Source organism: Citrus sinensis, chromosome 3 (genome assembly GCF_022201045.2).
Source record: "Citrus sinensis cultivar Valencia sweet orange chromosome 3, DVS_A1.0, whole genome shotgun sequence".
Classification (NCBI taxonomy): domain Eukaryota; kingdom Viridiplantae; phylum Streptophyta; class Magnoliopsida; order Sapindales; family Rutaceae; genus Citrus; species Citrus sinensis.
Genome location: NC_068558.1, coordinates 35,711,671 through 35,726,028, shown reverse-complemented (window position 1 = coordinate 35,726,028; position 14,358 = coordinate 35,711,671). Strand labels below are relative to the sequence as shown.

At 29.7% G+C, this 14,358-nt stretch overlaps 1 protein-coding gene across 2 annotated transcripts; it reads left to right on the top strand.

The window, feature by feature from the left end:
• The first annotated feature begins 3,306 nt into the window (after window positions 1-3,306).
• LOC102616298 (uncharacterized) lies at window positions 3,307-7,196 on the top strand. 2 transcript variants are annotated; one of them, XM_006478560.4, is made up of 7 exons: window positions 3,307-3,883; window positions 4,989-5,060; window positions 5,157-5,224; window positions 5,338-5,485; window positions 5,570-5,653; window positions 6,159-6,248; window positions 6,810-7,196. In XM_006478560.4, the coding sequence occupies exons 1-7, from the start codon at window positions 3,578-3,580 to the stop codon at window positions 6,828-6,830; spliced, it is 789 nt and encodes a 262-aa protein (XP_006478623.2). In that variant the 5' UTR covers window positions 3,307-3,577; the 3' UTR covers window positions 6,831-7,196. The 2 variants fall into 2 exon arrangements, with proteins under 2 accessions (XP_006478623.2, XP_006478622.2); XM_006478559.4 differs by having other exon boundaries at window positions 3,310-3,883; window positions 6,153-6,248.
• The last annotated feature ends 7,162 nt before the right edge of the window (window positions 7,197-14,358 follow it).

Here is a 14,358-nt window from a genome sequence, read left to right as displayed (position 1 = left end):
ATTATTTTATATTTTCATTCAATCAATGAGTTAATGCCAAATTAATTTATACAAAAATTTGTAATTCTATCATCAATCATTGACATATATATTTCTCTAGTGAAAATATTTATGGATTAATAATATAAAAATACTATTAATTCATAAAAAAATATAATTTTTAGTGTATTAAAATTTATATTTAATATTTTAGTGATGTTCTCTTTTTGTCGTTTTAGAAAAGAACTCTGCACTGTTACATAATTCGGTACGTCAAGACAATCGGCCCAAGCGGTCCATTTTTCCTGTAGAATTAATTATGAAGTCATTTCACATAAATGATTAGACCCCAGCGCTCGAAACGGGCGAGCCTGCAGGCGCATGGTCACTTGCCTCGAAATCATTTGCTGTTTCCGGATTCCGGAATGACCCAATGGGAATGGGGGGTCTCACATGGAAAAGCACCATTCCTATCTTTGCTGTTTTCCAACGACTGTTTGACATTATCAATGCCATTATCAAATAATTAAATTTCTTTCGGGGTCGGATCACGTAAATGTAAATGTCATTTTCTCTTGAAACGATAATATGTATACTTATTTATTATGAACACATTCTGGTTGAGGATTCTCTCTTGATCTGATCATATTTTGAGTAAATAACTCAATTATTGATTGATAGTTAATAAATAAAAAAAATTAAATATGATTCATACACTATCACTAAAAAATACATGACAAAAAATATTGAAAAACTCAAAAAAAATCAAATTAAGAGAAGATCATGTTCCTCGAAACATACACCTGTAGATAAAGTTAACACCCCTATCTATGTAAATATCAGATGTTATTTCAAAATGACCTAATATAATTTTAGGAGCAATACCACACTATGACTCATTCAATTAATGTTTAATGATGATTATATAAATCTACAAACTTTGTACACATTTAGATATGCATACACAGGTGATATGTATGCATATAATACAACTGTATGTATTTATGTATGCATATATGTATATATATTTACAAAGAAAACAATCATGATAAATTGATAACGCCTTGGACATCTTCACACTTCATTATCCAACTTGTCCCTTCGACCTCCACTCAGAGCATGCATGCCGCTTTGAGCCCTTCTTTTCCCCACTATTTTCTATTGCCATCATTACAAGGATTTGCACCCACCAAATTCATAAACAAATCCAACCCAAAACCCACTACAATATCTTATTTAGGGTTCATTTTATTTTTATTTAACTTCATCTCTCTACCTCGTAGTTCTTTTATTAAACGTTGACAAAACCACCATAAATAATTAAAATAAAATATATATATATATACGCATCCAAATTATTTTAATACAGCTGTCCAAATATATAACTCTATGTCGCCTTTGTAACATTTGATTAACTTATGTTCTTTCTAAGTGGGCATGGCCTTTCATAAATTTAATACAATTTTTTTTTTCTATTAGCTTTGCAATTTGACAGAGTTCGTGAATATTTTTGGACATTATTAGGTAATATGACTTGCACCATGAGGCAATGTAATTGTAAATAAAGTAGGTATTGGGTAACATGTTCGTTAAAGCCAAATTGTGAGTATTGGTCGTAGCATAAGAATAGTCATAGCTTCGAAACCATGTGGAAATTCTTGCATATAATTTTTCATTTGAGAATGGCAATTTGAAGTCGTCAAGTTGGGATCAATTTGCTTTTGTCTTGATCTTGCAGTCTTTTGGTATATAAAAAACAAGAGTTCTTTTGTTGTATTGTTCTTATTTTTTTCCTCAATCTGGGGCTTGTTTTAGGTACTGTTGTAATGTTGCTGGTCTACTTTATGCTTCTTTTTTTTTTTAAAAAAAATTATTATTATTTGTAGTTGCCATATAATCAATCATACTTCATGGGATTCGCTATAAAATATATAAATTTAATACAATTTGTGGAAGGTATGTTGTTATGTCTTATGACCCCAAAAGGAAAAGGAAAAAAAAAATTGAAGTCCAAAACCAATTTAAATTAAATGTTCAAATTATAATTTTTTCCAAACTTAATAGAAAATTATAAATTTAGAATCTTTTCTGTTTATTTTCTCTTAGTTTATATATATATCTATGTGGAAACGGAAGGCTACTATCTTCTCAATGATAGAAAATTTGTACTTGTTATCATCGATTTATTTTTGTACAATAATATTTTAAGAGACTACTTGGAAAAATAGTCAACAATTGTCATGTTTTTGTATTAGAAAAATGAATGCTTCAATTAACCCAAAAAAAGAATCACCGATAACAACTCCCCCTTTATTTAAATTAAAATAAATAAAATAAAATAAAAACTCCTCAGTTGGAACTCGTCAAAACAATGAAACCATTGAAAACGGGATAATAAATTTGATACCCAATTTTTTAGGTTTTCTAAAATAATAGCTTATTGTTTAGTTTATATTAAATAGGCCCTTCACATTTTTCAACTGAGTCAAACATCTCTATTTCAAAATTTAGTATTTTGCTTCTATATCTATAATTATGGTAAAATAAAATTCAAAGTGAAAATTTAAATTAATAAATAAAAATTAATGGATTGATATTAAATGCTTTTAACAATCAAATAAAATTATATAATTTTGTTATGAATAGTTCTTTTCAAGTAAATAGTTGTGAAGAAAAAATGTGTAAAAATGATTTAGCACAAAGAAATAAACATGATTATTATTAAATATTATAAAATATTTTATACCAATATCTCTAGCCAAAATGATATGACAAAAGTATAAGTAGACTTCTGCAAATTACATAGTTAAAAATAGATATGATTAAATGACAAATTTTTTAATACAAAATAATATATAATAATGAAGCGGAGAAAGCAACGCACAAATTATAAAAGTACAAAAATCAAAGCATGTTTATGAAGTAGAAAAAAATAACATGATAGAATTTCAAAATAAATGCATAATGCATGATAATTCAAAAGTATGATAATGATATTTCTAAAAATATTTGAGATAGATGGATAAATACTATCACGAGATTAATAATAAATAATTTCTCAAAGTCTGTAAAATCAAGATAGAATATAATATAAACTGGCTTCAAAATACCCTCTCTCCAGAAATTTAGCTCTATAAATATATATATAATAATATATCATTTGATTAATCTCTATAAGAAAACTGGACCGAGAAAATGATAATAAAACTATATCTCTTTATTTGAGAAACCATAAAACATAAAGGATCTATATGTTATTGCTCATGCAAAGTACAAAAGATATTATGTCTGACACACAACACAGAACTGTAAATGAAAGCAACGACAAGGGACATTCAAGTCCATGCGGGAGTCAATTACTGGTTCGTTTCGTAAATTCAGCGACCTTGTAACATTGTGTTTCGGCCTTTTCTATACACCCACTTCCCCTCGGCCCTCGCCACACACACACACACACACACACACTCTCTCTCTCTCTCTCGATCCCTGTAGTGTGTATTTTCTTTCCTCTATACATTTAAAGAGAGAAACATCTGTACACAAATAATATATACGCATATACACATAGAGAGAGAAGCACAAGAGTGAAAAACTGGAGATGGTGGATGATGATTTCATGGTGTGCGTGGACAGGATTATCGCAACAGCTTGCTTTGAGAGGCCATTAGAATCACAAGCACAAGCACAAGCACAAACACAGACGCAAAATGCAACATTGAATAGTGTTAATGTTGTTGTTTCAGAGCAAGAAGAGAGGAGCAATAAAGATTGTAAAAATGGAGGTGAAGGGTGTTCATCATCTTCAGCAGCAGCTTTAATGGTGATGGTCGAGTGTAGGATTTGTCAAGAGGAAGATGAAGTTCATAACATGGAAGCTCCTTGTGCCTGTAATGGCACTCTCAAGGTCTGATTTCGAACAAAAAAAAATATTTTTTTTTCTTGTTTCTTTTGCTTTTTTGCTTTTGTGGGTAATTTTATTTCTGTTAAATTTTTGTGGGGGTTTGATAGATTTTTTGTTCTCTGTTCTCTTTAATGAATTTTTCTATCTTTCTTTTCAAATTTGGAAAGCCCTTTAATTATTCAGTTTGAATGTCTTAATTTTTTCCTTTTTTGGTTGAAATTTGAATGTGTGGGCATTGGTTGGTGTTTGCATTTAATGAGTTATGTTGTGAGTGTACTTTTCTTCTTCTGAAAAAAAATCTGGGTTTTCTTATTTAACATACAATTTTTCTATTGTAAATCAGTAAATAATGTGGATTTACTTGGTCAAAGAGTGATTTTCTTTTTAATAGTTTTTTTTTGTGGATCACTATGTGTTTGTTTGTTGTGATTTAATCCCCTGTTTGGTTACCAAGAAAGCCCAGGAAAACAAATGAAAGTATCAAATATTGACCTTTATAATATATGCTTGTGTTTATTTTCTCTAGAGTGACAAGGGAAAAAAAATAAAATAAAATAAAAGAGTTAGTAGCTCGTTCAGTAAAATATCAAAATATATTCTTTTTATGTATTTTAATGGCGGCCAGAGAAATTTCAGTTTCAAACTAAGTACATTTGCTGGCAATTGTTAATTTTTTTTTTTCTTAGTGCAAGTGCCTCATATTTCTATTTATTTCTCTATTTTTATTAAGCAATCGCTATTGGATTTTTTTTTTTTGATGAATTTTCTTCTCCTACTGTGAAACTTCCCAAAAGACTTTCTATCCTGGCAATTTGGCAGATGTATTTTAATTTTGAGCAAGCTGTATTTTGAGCTCAACAAGATAATCAATAGCTGAAGGTTAAAATTTTGATTTGTTTTTCCAAAATTCCCTACATTAAATTTTTCACACATTAAAAGAACTTACTGCACAAAACATTTTGAAGTGAGATTGAGCTTTGGAAATAATGCGGGCAATACACTGTAATAGGAGTCCATATATTGCTTTGATGATTTCTGATTACTTGGGATACAATCGTAAGTTGGGGTTTGGAAATAATCTGCTGAACTCTCCTCTTTGTCAATGTAGTTTGCTCATCGGAAATGCATCCAGAGATGGTGTAATAAGAAAGGTGACATCACATGTGAAATCTGCAATCAGGTAGAAGTTTCTATCAGCATATAGAACCATCATTATGGTCGAATAATTATGTCTTTTGAAATTTTAACTTATATACGCTGTACTGAGTAATTGCAGATATTTTCACCAAATTATTCTCTTCCTCCAGCCAGAAGCAATTCAGATGTTATGGCAATTGATATCAGGTAATGCTTCGATGCTCTCATTCTCTGTTCTCTTGCTTATGCTTCATTCTGGAGTACTTATGTCTCTTAAATTAACTCATCATGTTTCATGGAACTTTACCCCTTGGTTTCAGGCAAGCTTGGGGTCCGCACATTGATCTCCGTGATTCTCATTTACTAGCTCTGGCAGCTGCTGAACGTCAGTTTCTGCAGTCAGAGTATGAGGATTACGCTGTTGCTAATACAAGTAGCATTGCCTGTCTGCGATCTATTGCTCTAATTGTAAGAATAACCTTGTGGATTTCTGTTTGTTTTTTCTTAACATTCATATGCTCAATGGGCTAATGTGCTTGTTATTGTTGATAGTTGCTGATGGTTTGGCTTATGCGCCAAGTTCTGATAGCCACTAGAGATTCCGGGATGGTACAGGAATCATCAACTTTCTTCAGTGTAAGCTATGCTGACGCTGAAGTATTCGTTTTTCATGCCCTTTTTCTTCTGCATTATGACAAGCGTAAATATATATATATACCTTCACAACAATTATATAGCCTTTAGATGCAGAACTGAGTGCATGTATTGAATGAAATTAGGGTAGAAATTTCCATAAATTTTCCTTTATAAAAAATCTTGTACATGCAATTTTCTAACTTTATTACTGAATTTTTATTTTCTTCCCGTTGGATGTTGAGCACTGCTGAAGTATTCGTTTTTCATGCCCTTTTTCTTCTGCATTATGACAAGCGTAATTATATATATATACCTTCACAACAATTATATAGCCTTTAGATGCAGAAATGAGTGCATATATTGAATGAAATTAGGGTAGAAATTTCCATAAATTTTCCTTTATAAAAAAACTTGTAGATGCAATTTTCTAACTTTATTAATGAATTTTTATTTTCTTCCCGTTGGATGTTGAGCACTGAATTTGAATCCTTGAGGTCAGTTTCAGGTTTCACTCCTTCAGTTTGCTGGTTTTTTTCTTCCATGCTATGTCATGGCCCGCTCTTGGTACATCATGCATAGCCGAAGGAGGAGACAGGTGGGTATTCGGGTCCTTTCCATCTATGCTTACAGTGTATAACACAATAATTTATTGTGCAAAACATATTAATTTGCCCAGTTCTTCCTCATAGTTACGAACCTATTGCGAAAAAAAGACTTTTGGGTGGGGGGACCCTCTATTTACACCCAGTTATCTAGTATTGTGAAAAACTTACGAATGCTCATCTGTTTAATGGTATCTTAGAATTCAAATTGATTTTGATCATGGAAATATAATATAAGTTAATGGTGTAGATATATGTTCATTCGTTTCTTGACATGCTTAAAGTGGTTCATAACTGTTCTCTGTTTTGGTTCCTACAAAAGCACTTCATGCATGCATACAAATATGAAGGCACTAGAGAAATAAGTGCATTGTTATGGTGGTCCTCCGAAAGATCAGGTTGAAATCACCTGTGATCTTTATTTATTTGGTGAGATTATATGATTGCTGATAGAAGAGTAATTTGCTTATGCATATGTTTATGGCACTTTTAAAATAACTTTAGTGGTTCAATTTTCTTCACTGTGTTCATTTTCTTTTTCCTCTCTTCTTCAGGGCTTGCTTGTCCAGCGTTGATGTAGATCTCTAATATTTTCATCAAAATGGAGGTGCTTTCGTTGTTTCTTCAACCCTGTATACGGAAGCAAGTGCTTTTGCAAATGGTAATTTCTAGTATAAATAAAAAATGCCATGAAAATTTGGCTGAAAAATCTATTGCTGCGAAAATACTTGTAGTTCTTCCTTGCTACCTAATAGCTCATCAGAAGTGTAAATGTAAACATTGAGTTAATTAGGGGCTTCTGACTCTATTTGGAATGTTAGATGTCATTAACTATACATGATATGCTTTATTAGGTTAAAAAGTGCAGTTTTGGCATGTATAGTTTCCTGGTTGTCATATTTCACAGCTGCTAATTGGAATCCTTCATTTCATTTCATTAATTTTTTTTTTTCATTTTGGTTACATTTTACCTCAAATCAAGTCTCTTCCACTATAACAAATCTTACTTATATGGCTGATTTACTAGAATCGCTCTTTCTTTGGTTACGTCTCCCGGAATTTCAGTGATCGTTGTAAAGGTCTGAGATAAATGTGCTCATTTTGCTGATTGTCTTTATAATTCTACCATTAGAGTCTGCCTGTGACAGCCAGACAGATATTTAGACCAAGTCTCAGAAAGCTTTACACAGTTTTTATGACAATTATGCCCAATAAAATTCATTGGATCGCTGCAATCAAAGTGAGTCTGCGTAACTATTTCTGAAATGAAAGTTTTCTACGTGTACATTTAGCAAATCTGGAGGGTTAGGGGACTTTTTTCCCCAATTATAGTAATGATAAATAGAATTCAATGTCCCCCTCTTCTGTAAACGATATAGGTTGATGTACCCGGAATTTTTTTGCCAAACAATTTGGAGTGGTGTCAATGGAGTTGAAGGCGTAGCCTGTTACGGGTTTGGGCTTCAACTTTTTGGACGTCTCTAGGCCCAATTTGTCTGCTGGACTCCTTTAGCTTAAGAAAGAGTCCACAAATTTTGGGAATTTTATATATATATATATATATATAAATTTTTCAACGAGGGAGCCCTAATTTTAACAAAATTAAAGATTAAACTAAAAGATTAAAAATTCAAAATTTTAATATAGTACATGATAAAATACAGATTGAAGTACATTTCATCTTTCAACTTTGAAGTGTATGTTTATTTTATCTTTTAACTTATTTTAATTTTATTAAAATCAGGGGACTCTCATTGAAAAACTATAAACATACATATATACTTTTTTTCTTTTAAGTGAAAGCTTAAATTAGAAGTAAAAGAATCTTATTGCCATCATTAGAAAAGAAGAAAAGAACAAATTATGCTTGTTATTGTCATAGCAAAACCCAAAAAGCATGTGTCTTGATAAGGATATTGCACCTTCAAGAAGCCTTTTTTTTTAATCTTAAAGAAAGTAGAAAGGTAGATGTTGACAACATCATCTTTTGACATTATTTAACCACTTTTGCTAAAATATGCAAATAGTGACAATTTGTTTTTTGAATTTTTTTCTTTCAAATATGTGAAAATTGGTCACCCCCAAATCCCAATGCATCTGCCATGACCAAAATTACAAGATTTGACTCTATTCAATGGTTTTATTAGTAAATCAATATTCAATAGGAAGTTAATTTAGATTACAAAATGTCACATGGAGATATTTTCACTCACCGACTGACTTAGTTAACGAACCGTAATAAATTGACAAATTGGACTTAAAGTTGAAAAATACAATATTGTAAGCTTTTTATTTCCAATGGTTTTGTCCTTAAAATAATAATATCAAAAATGCTCGCTGCCATATATTCACACATGCATTTTGTACTATTTTATAAGATCTTACTTGGTATTGAGGTACTGTAACTTTTAAGTTACAATTGTTTTGAAATAAGTTATAATTATACGTAGTATATATAATTTTTAAATAATAATTTTGATAAAATTAATAAAGATATAATAGATTTTTATCTGACATGTATAAAATTAAACCAATTTAACTTTCAAATCACAGCAAATAGGATTTACCAAACACTTTGGTACTGTAATTTTTCCAAGTTATAGTTGCCAATCTCAATTTTAAACAAGCTTAACAATTGTCTAACCTTAATATCAAATGAGACCTAAATTTACTTTTAAACCTCATACGAGCATCTATTAAATTATAAACTATTTCAAGTTTATTTCTTTAGTTTTTGAACTTGTTTAAGAACATAAGGAGCAACAAGCTTTCCTTTAGCATATTCAGTTTTTAGAAAATGATATTTGAATTAAATAAAATAGAACAAAAAGAAACATTCTACTATTTTTGTGAGATTTTATGCAAATTATATCAATTTTTTTTTTTGGGTGATTACTAAGTAGTCAATAATCATCCTCATATCTTATAAGTAGAAAATATTTGTAGCAATCATTGAATGTTCTAGTTCTGAAGTTTTGGTTGAAATTTATTAATAATAATACGAATGTGACAAAAGAAGACACATAAAATAATGATCTTGCCCATGAAACATCTTACGTTATTCAGAAACCGTGTTGAGCTGTATAATGAAATGATTTATATTTTCATTCAACACAAATGATCAATATCAAACTTCTTGAAAAAAGTTCCATCGTTTGTTTGGTTATAGTTTGTTGTAAAATAAATAAATAAATAACTATGAGTTTAAATCAATAAAATATCCTTATACAACATAAATTAAACAACTTCCTACTCTACTAAATGTTGTTGACATTATTGAAATCCCAGCCGAAGTATCATTGTTTTAGTTGTTAAAACAAGATTAGTTCTAAATTTTGTCTTCCAAGTTGAGTATTTATTAGGTTTATTTTTTGGGTGGTACGTACGGGTGATTATTTTGAGTTCTTTAATCTTATATTGTATTTCTCTTAGCCAGTCACATATGCGCCTAGTTTAAGCTACATACATAATTATTTCATATAATTATTATCAATACAACATATCAAATCCTACAGTTGGCATCACATAGTAATATCAAGACTTTTAATCAAATATCAAGACGAGAAAGACGACAATAATTAAGTGTGTTTTAAGCGTACGTTTTATATTTAATTAAATTTCATTATCAAAGGATCTTAAGCCATGCAAAATTTCAAGATTTGGTGTCTTTTTCATTCAACTTCTTTTAATAAATGATACCAAATTTTCTGGCACAATTAGCGGTGGCTTCATTCCCGTGAATCCATTAGCAAAAGGGTCCAAGAAAATGACTAATTACCCAACTAAGCTCATATGTTCCTACATAATTCATCAATAATAAGGGATTAAGGTGAATCAATGCGAACTAAATGATTAAAAGATATATAATTATCTCATGATCGGTAGAAACTTTCAAGGTCATAATCTCTTGTCTTCAACTTGGCATTAAATTTTCCTTGACTATTTGCCTGGAATTAAAATAAATTTCTCGAAGCACAATGGTTGTTGAACAACGCAATACTCTGCTGCTGTTTTTGAAACAAAAGGTTGGCAGACTCAAATTTGAATTGTTGAAATAATGTTTCTTCTCACAGCCAATTAATAGGCAAAAAATGTTATATTTTTGGTGATAATGAAAAATATTTCTTTTAGCTAATTCATATAAGTGAAAAACATAAACAAAAGCATAAACTTCAGAATCAAAACCCAAGCTAGATTGACCATTTTTATATATAGGTATATAGGCCCCCATGCTATTTTGGAAATTGAATAATCAAATCTTAGATAGGTGGTAAATATTAGTTACTTCATAATCCTGTTTACAACAAAATGAGCTAGTTTTTGGTTCATTTTACAATGGGCACTTTTAAAAAACATAGAATTAGTCATTTTAAATTGATTATAAGTTGAAGCCAACTAAGATTGTATATAGTATGAAATTAATGGGATTTTGTTAGAACTCAAATATGTTTACTATAATGGACAAATTTTAACTTAGAATCCGAATCTAATTCAATTTATTAATTTTTCAAATCAGAAGAATCCTATCCATTCTAATTTATCTTTTTGTGAATCAATAAAGTTGGATTTGAAATTTAATGATCGGTTTAGTTTCGCGCAAATAGAATATGAAATGAATCAATCTATCAATCAATCTATAAAGATTAATTTCTAATATATAAATTCATTCTATTTACCAACAACTAAAACCCATTAACCCCCCCCCCCCCCCCCCCCCCGGCCGCGTTCATATAGGGTATGAATAAGTGGTTTTCAGTTTCTTTATATAAACTAACCCGCCTAAATTCGATTATGTAAAAAAATAGATTTGGATTTAGCGATGAATTGAACTTTTTATTAACTTTTTAGAAAGATATAATAGGTAGTTATTGGAGAAAAATATAAGACTAATTAAATCTTAACTATATATTACTATACATGCATGTATGATAAAAAAATTATAAAGATTTGAGTAAAGTCTAACTCAACATTAAGTTCATAATCGTGAAAAGTGGAGTTTCAAATTTTAAACTCTCATGAGCATGACCGAATAATTTTCAAGCAATTTTTTCAATTGATCACCTAAATTTAAATCTTGAGAAAAATATGGACTAAAAATTTAATTCGAACTTGACTCCCACTCATGCTCTTTTATGTATGCATAAGTCTAAAACAGTAAAAACTTTTTTTTTTATAATATAAATTTCATAAGCTTATGTTTCCCACACGCTACTTTTTTTTTCATTTTATAACATTGTAATTTTTATACGAAAGCCATAGAAGTTACTGATCTTGAAATTCAAAGCACTTCATTATCTTATATACAATACGATAAAATAAGATTCATAAACATGCCATTAATAAAATTATATTGGCGGACCTGCACGTGGGCTAGACCGGGCTGTAGCCCGGTCTAGTTTAGAAAAAATCATTTACACCCCTTACTTTTTTAATAATTTAATAAAACAATAGAGTTTTCATTTTAGTTTCATATATATCCCTAACTCAACTACCCTTACATTTTCATCAATTTAGTATAACAATAGAGTTTTCATTTTATATTTAAATATGTCCCTAACTCAATTACCCATATGTTTTCATTAATTTTATATAATAATAGAGTTTTTATTTTATTTATAAATGTGTCCCTAAGTCAATTATATTATTTTCAATTGAAATTAGTGACTTATTTTATAAAATGATTAAATTATATATTTATTGAATAGATTGAAAACATTAGGGTGTTAAAATTTTATTATTGCTTTAATTTATTTTAAAAAGCTTCTAATTAAAAAATATATATGTCAATGTAATATAACATCATCACTAGACTTAAAAGTACTTACAGAAATAACATATAGTAACAATTATCAATATTTTCATAAAATTTTAATGTGAATTTTCAGATTTTATTTATTAGTTATATTAACTAAGATGACAAGTTAGAAAATAAAATTTGAGTATTTTAAGAGCTTTTAATAGAAGAATCATCAACTTCTAATTCTTTAAAGAGAGATAGAGCATCTGACAAAGAAACAACTGCACCCAAATATCTTTTTGCTGAATTGAGTTTAGTTTATTATTGAAACTTTTGATTAAAAATACTTTTACAATTTAAAAGGATAAATAAATTTTAATTATTTAATTTATTAAGTCGGGTAATTTAGTACTTCACTTCATGCATAAAAGTTTTACTTGTAATTTTTAATTGATTGTAATTACATGTATTGATCTATGTTAATTTAAATTTCTTAATTGATTTTTTAATCCTTATATAATTACAAGTTATTATAGGTTGCAATGTCAAATTCTATAATTAAAAAATAATTTCATATTTGAGTTGTTTTTTGTTTTCTACTCTTTTTTTATAATTATTTTTGTTTATAGTACATATTTGGAGAGATAAAGTTCTTGGTATTCCTCCTTATTTAATATACTTATTTCTACTTATAAATTTTTATGTACGCTTCAAAATATAAATTTTAAAATTTAGCCCGGGGTAATATTAAATCTTGGATCCGCCCTTGGTTGTCATAAAACATTGATTCCAACGTTAATTTAGAACATCTAAACGAAATCTTATCCAAAAATTGTTAGAACTCTCCATCTAAATTTCAAAGGGAACCATCAACGATTTCAAGGGCTCTTAAATATAATTTGTACGAAGCAAAAAGCAAGCAGGCATGTATGCCGCATGCTTGTAGTCAATTAAATAAATAATTTTCTTTGCTTTTAGATAATTGAATTGTTAATTGTACTGTATAATTGAACTTCATCTGAGACGAGGAGTAGAACTAATCCACAATTAAAAAAAGAAAAGAAAATAAAATAAAATATACTGATTATTGTTATAATTATATATTATGAGTAGACCTAATCACCGAATCCACTATTAAAAAAAATAAAATAAAATTTACCGATTATTGTTTTTATTATATTTATTAAAAAAAAGAAAAAGAAAAAGAGACAATCCGTATAAGCAACTGACAAATATCAAAACCGTGTGGGGTCCTCAGTACGACTTCTAAACCCCTCTCGCTTTCCCTCGTGGACTTTTGTGCGCACGGCTCTCCGTTCTCTGTGGGTCCCACGCCTCAATCTCGTCTTTTATGTTCGCATTTACGCTTTACGTGAGAGCGTACGGTATACGTACGGTTCATTAGCCAACACGTGTAATTTCTGACGCAGTGGACGCTTTATCTTTGCGCCTGCTTTAACTTTTGAGAGACGAGGACGTTATGGGTCAAGCCGGGCGCGGGACATGCTGGGGCCCACTGTCGGAGAAGCTCTGACCCGAGCTGGAGAAACCGCTCTGACAGCGATTTCCCGCCAAAAAATAAAAACAACACAAAACTCCATTTTTATATATACATTTTCTTTATTTTTAATATATAATAAATCCATTTTTTTTTTTGTTTTTGACGATTCATATGTTGTTGGCGGAAGCAATAATATGATCACGAGCTCCGATCATTAAAAAAAATAAATAAACAAATAAATAGGGCCATACGATCCGAGCTGGCGGCTTTGGATATTCAATTTTATTATTTAGTGTAACAGCATATGAAAAATTAAAAGATTATAAAAGAATATATAAAAAATGAATTTGATTCTGCGGAGATAATTTTGCTGGACAAATTTGACAAAACCGCCGATAATTTAGCTTAGAGGAGACAAGAAATTAAACTGGGCATGAGTTTGTTAAATTTTCAAAATATTTTTTTGAATGGTCGATGAACTGGTCCACTTCCATTTTTCGCACCCTTTGAAATAATTTATAACAAATTTTTTTCTTCGAAATTTTGTTACGAAAATTTGAAATCTATAATAGTAAAACTTCAGAGACGAGAAATTAAAAGAATCTAAATGATCACGTGACTGTGTATCTTGTGAGCCAGATGCCTTGAAAACTTTTGTTAGATTTTTTTTTTTTTTTTTTTTATTGCATGAAGCCAAAATAAATTATAATCGGCTATGTGCCTTGGCCTATATGATTTTACTTCTTTCTGGGGAGTGGGAGCTAGTCAGCTAGGGCTAGATAAATATAGCTTAGGACCCCAAATTTTTGGTGCCGTATGCTTTTTCCCTTTTATATGCAAAAATTCAACGACATATTAATAATTA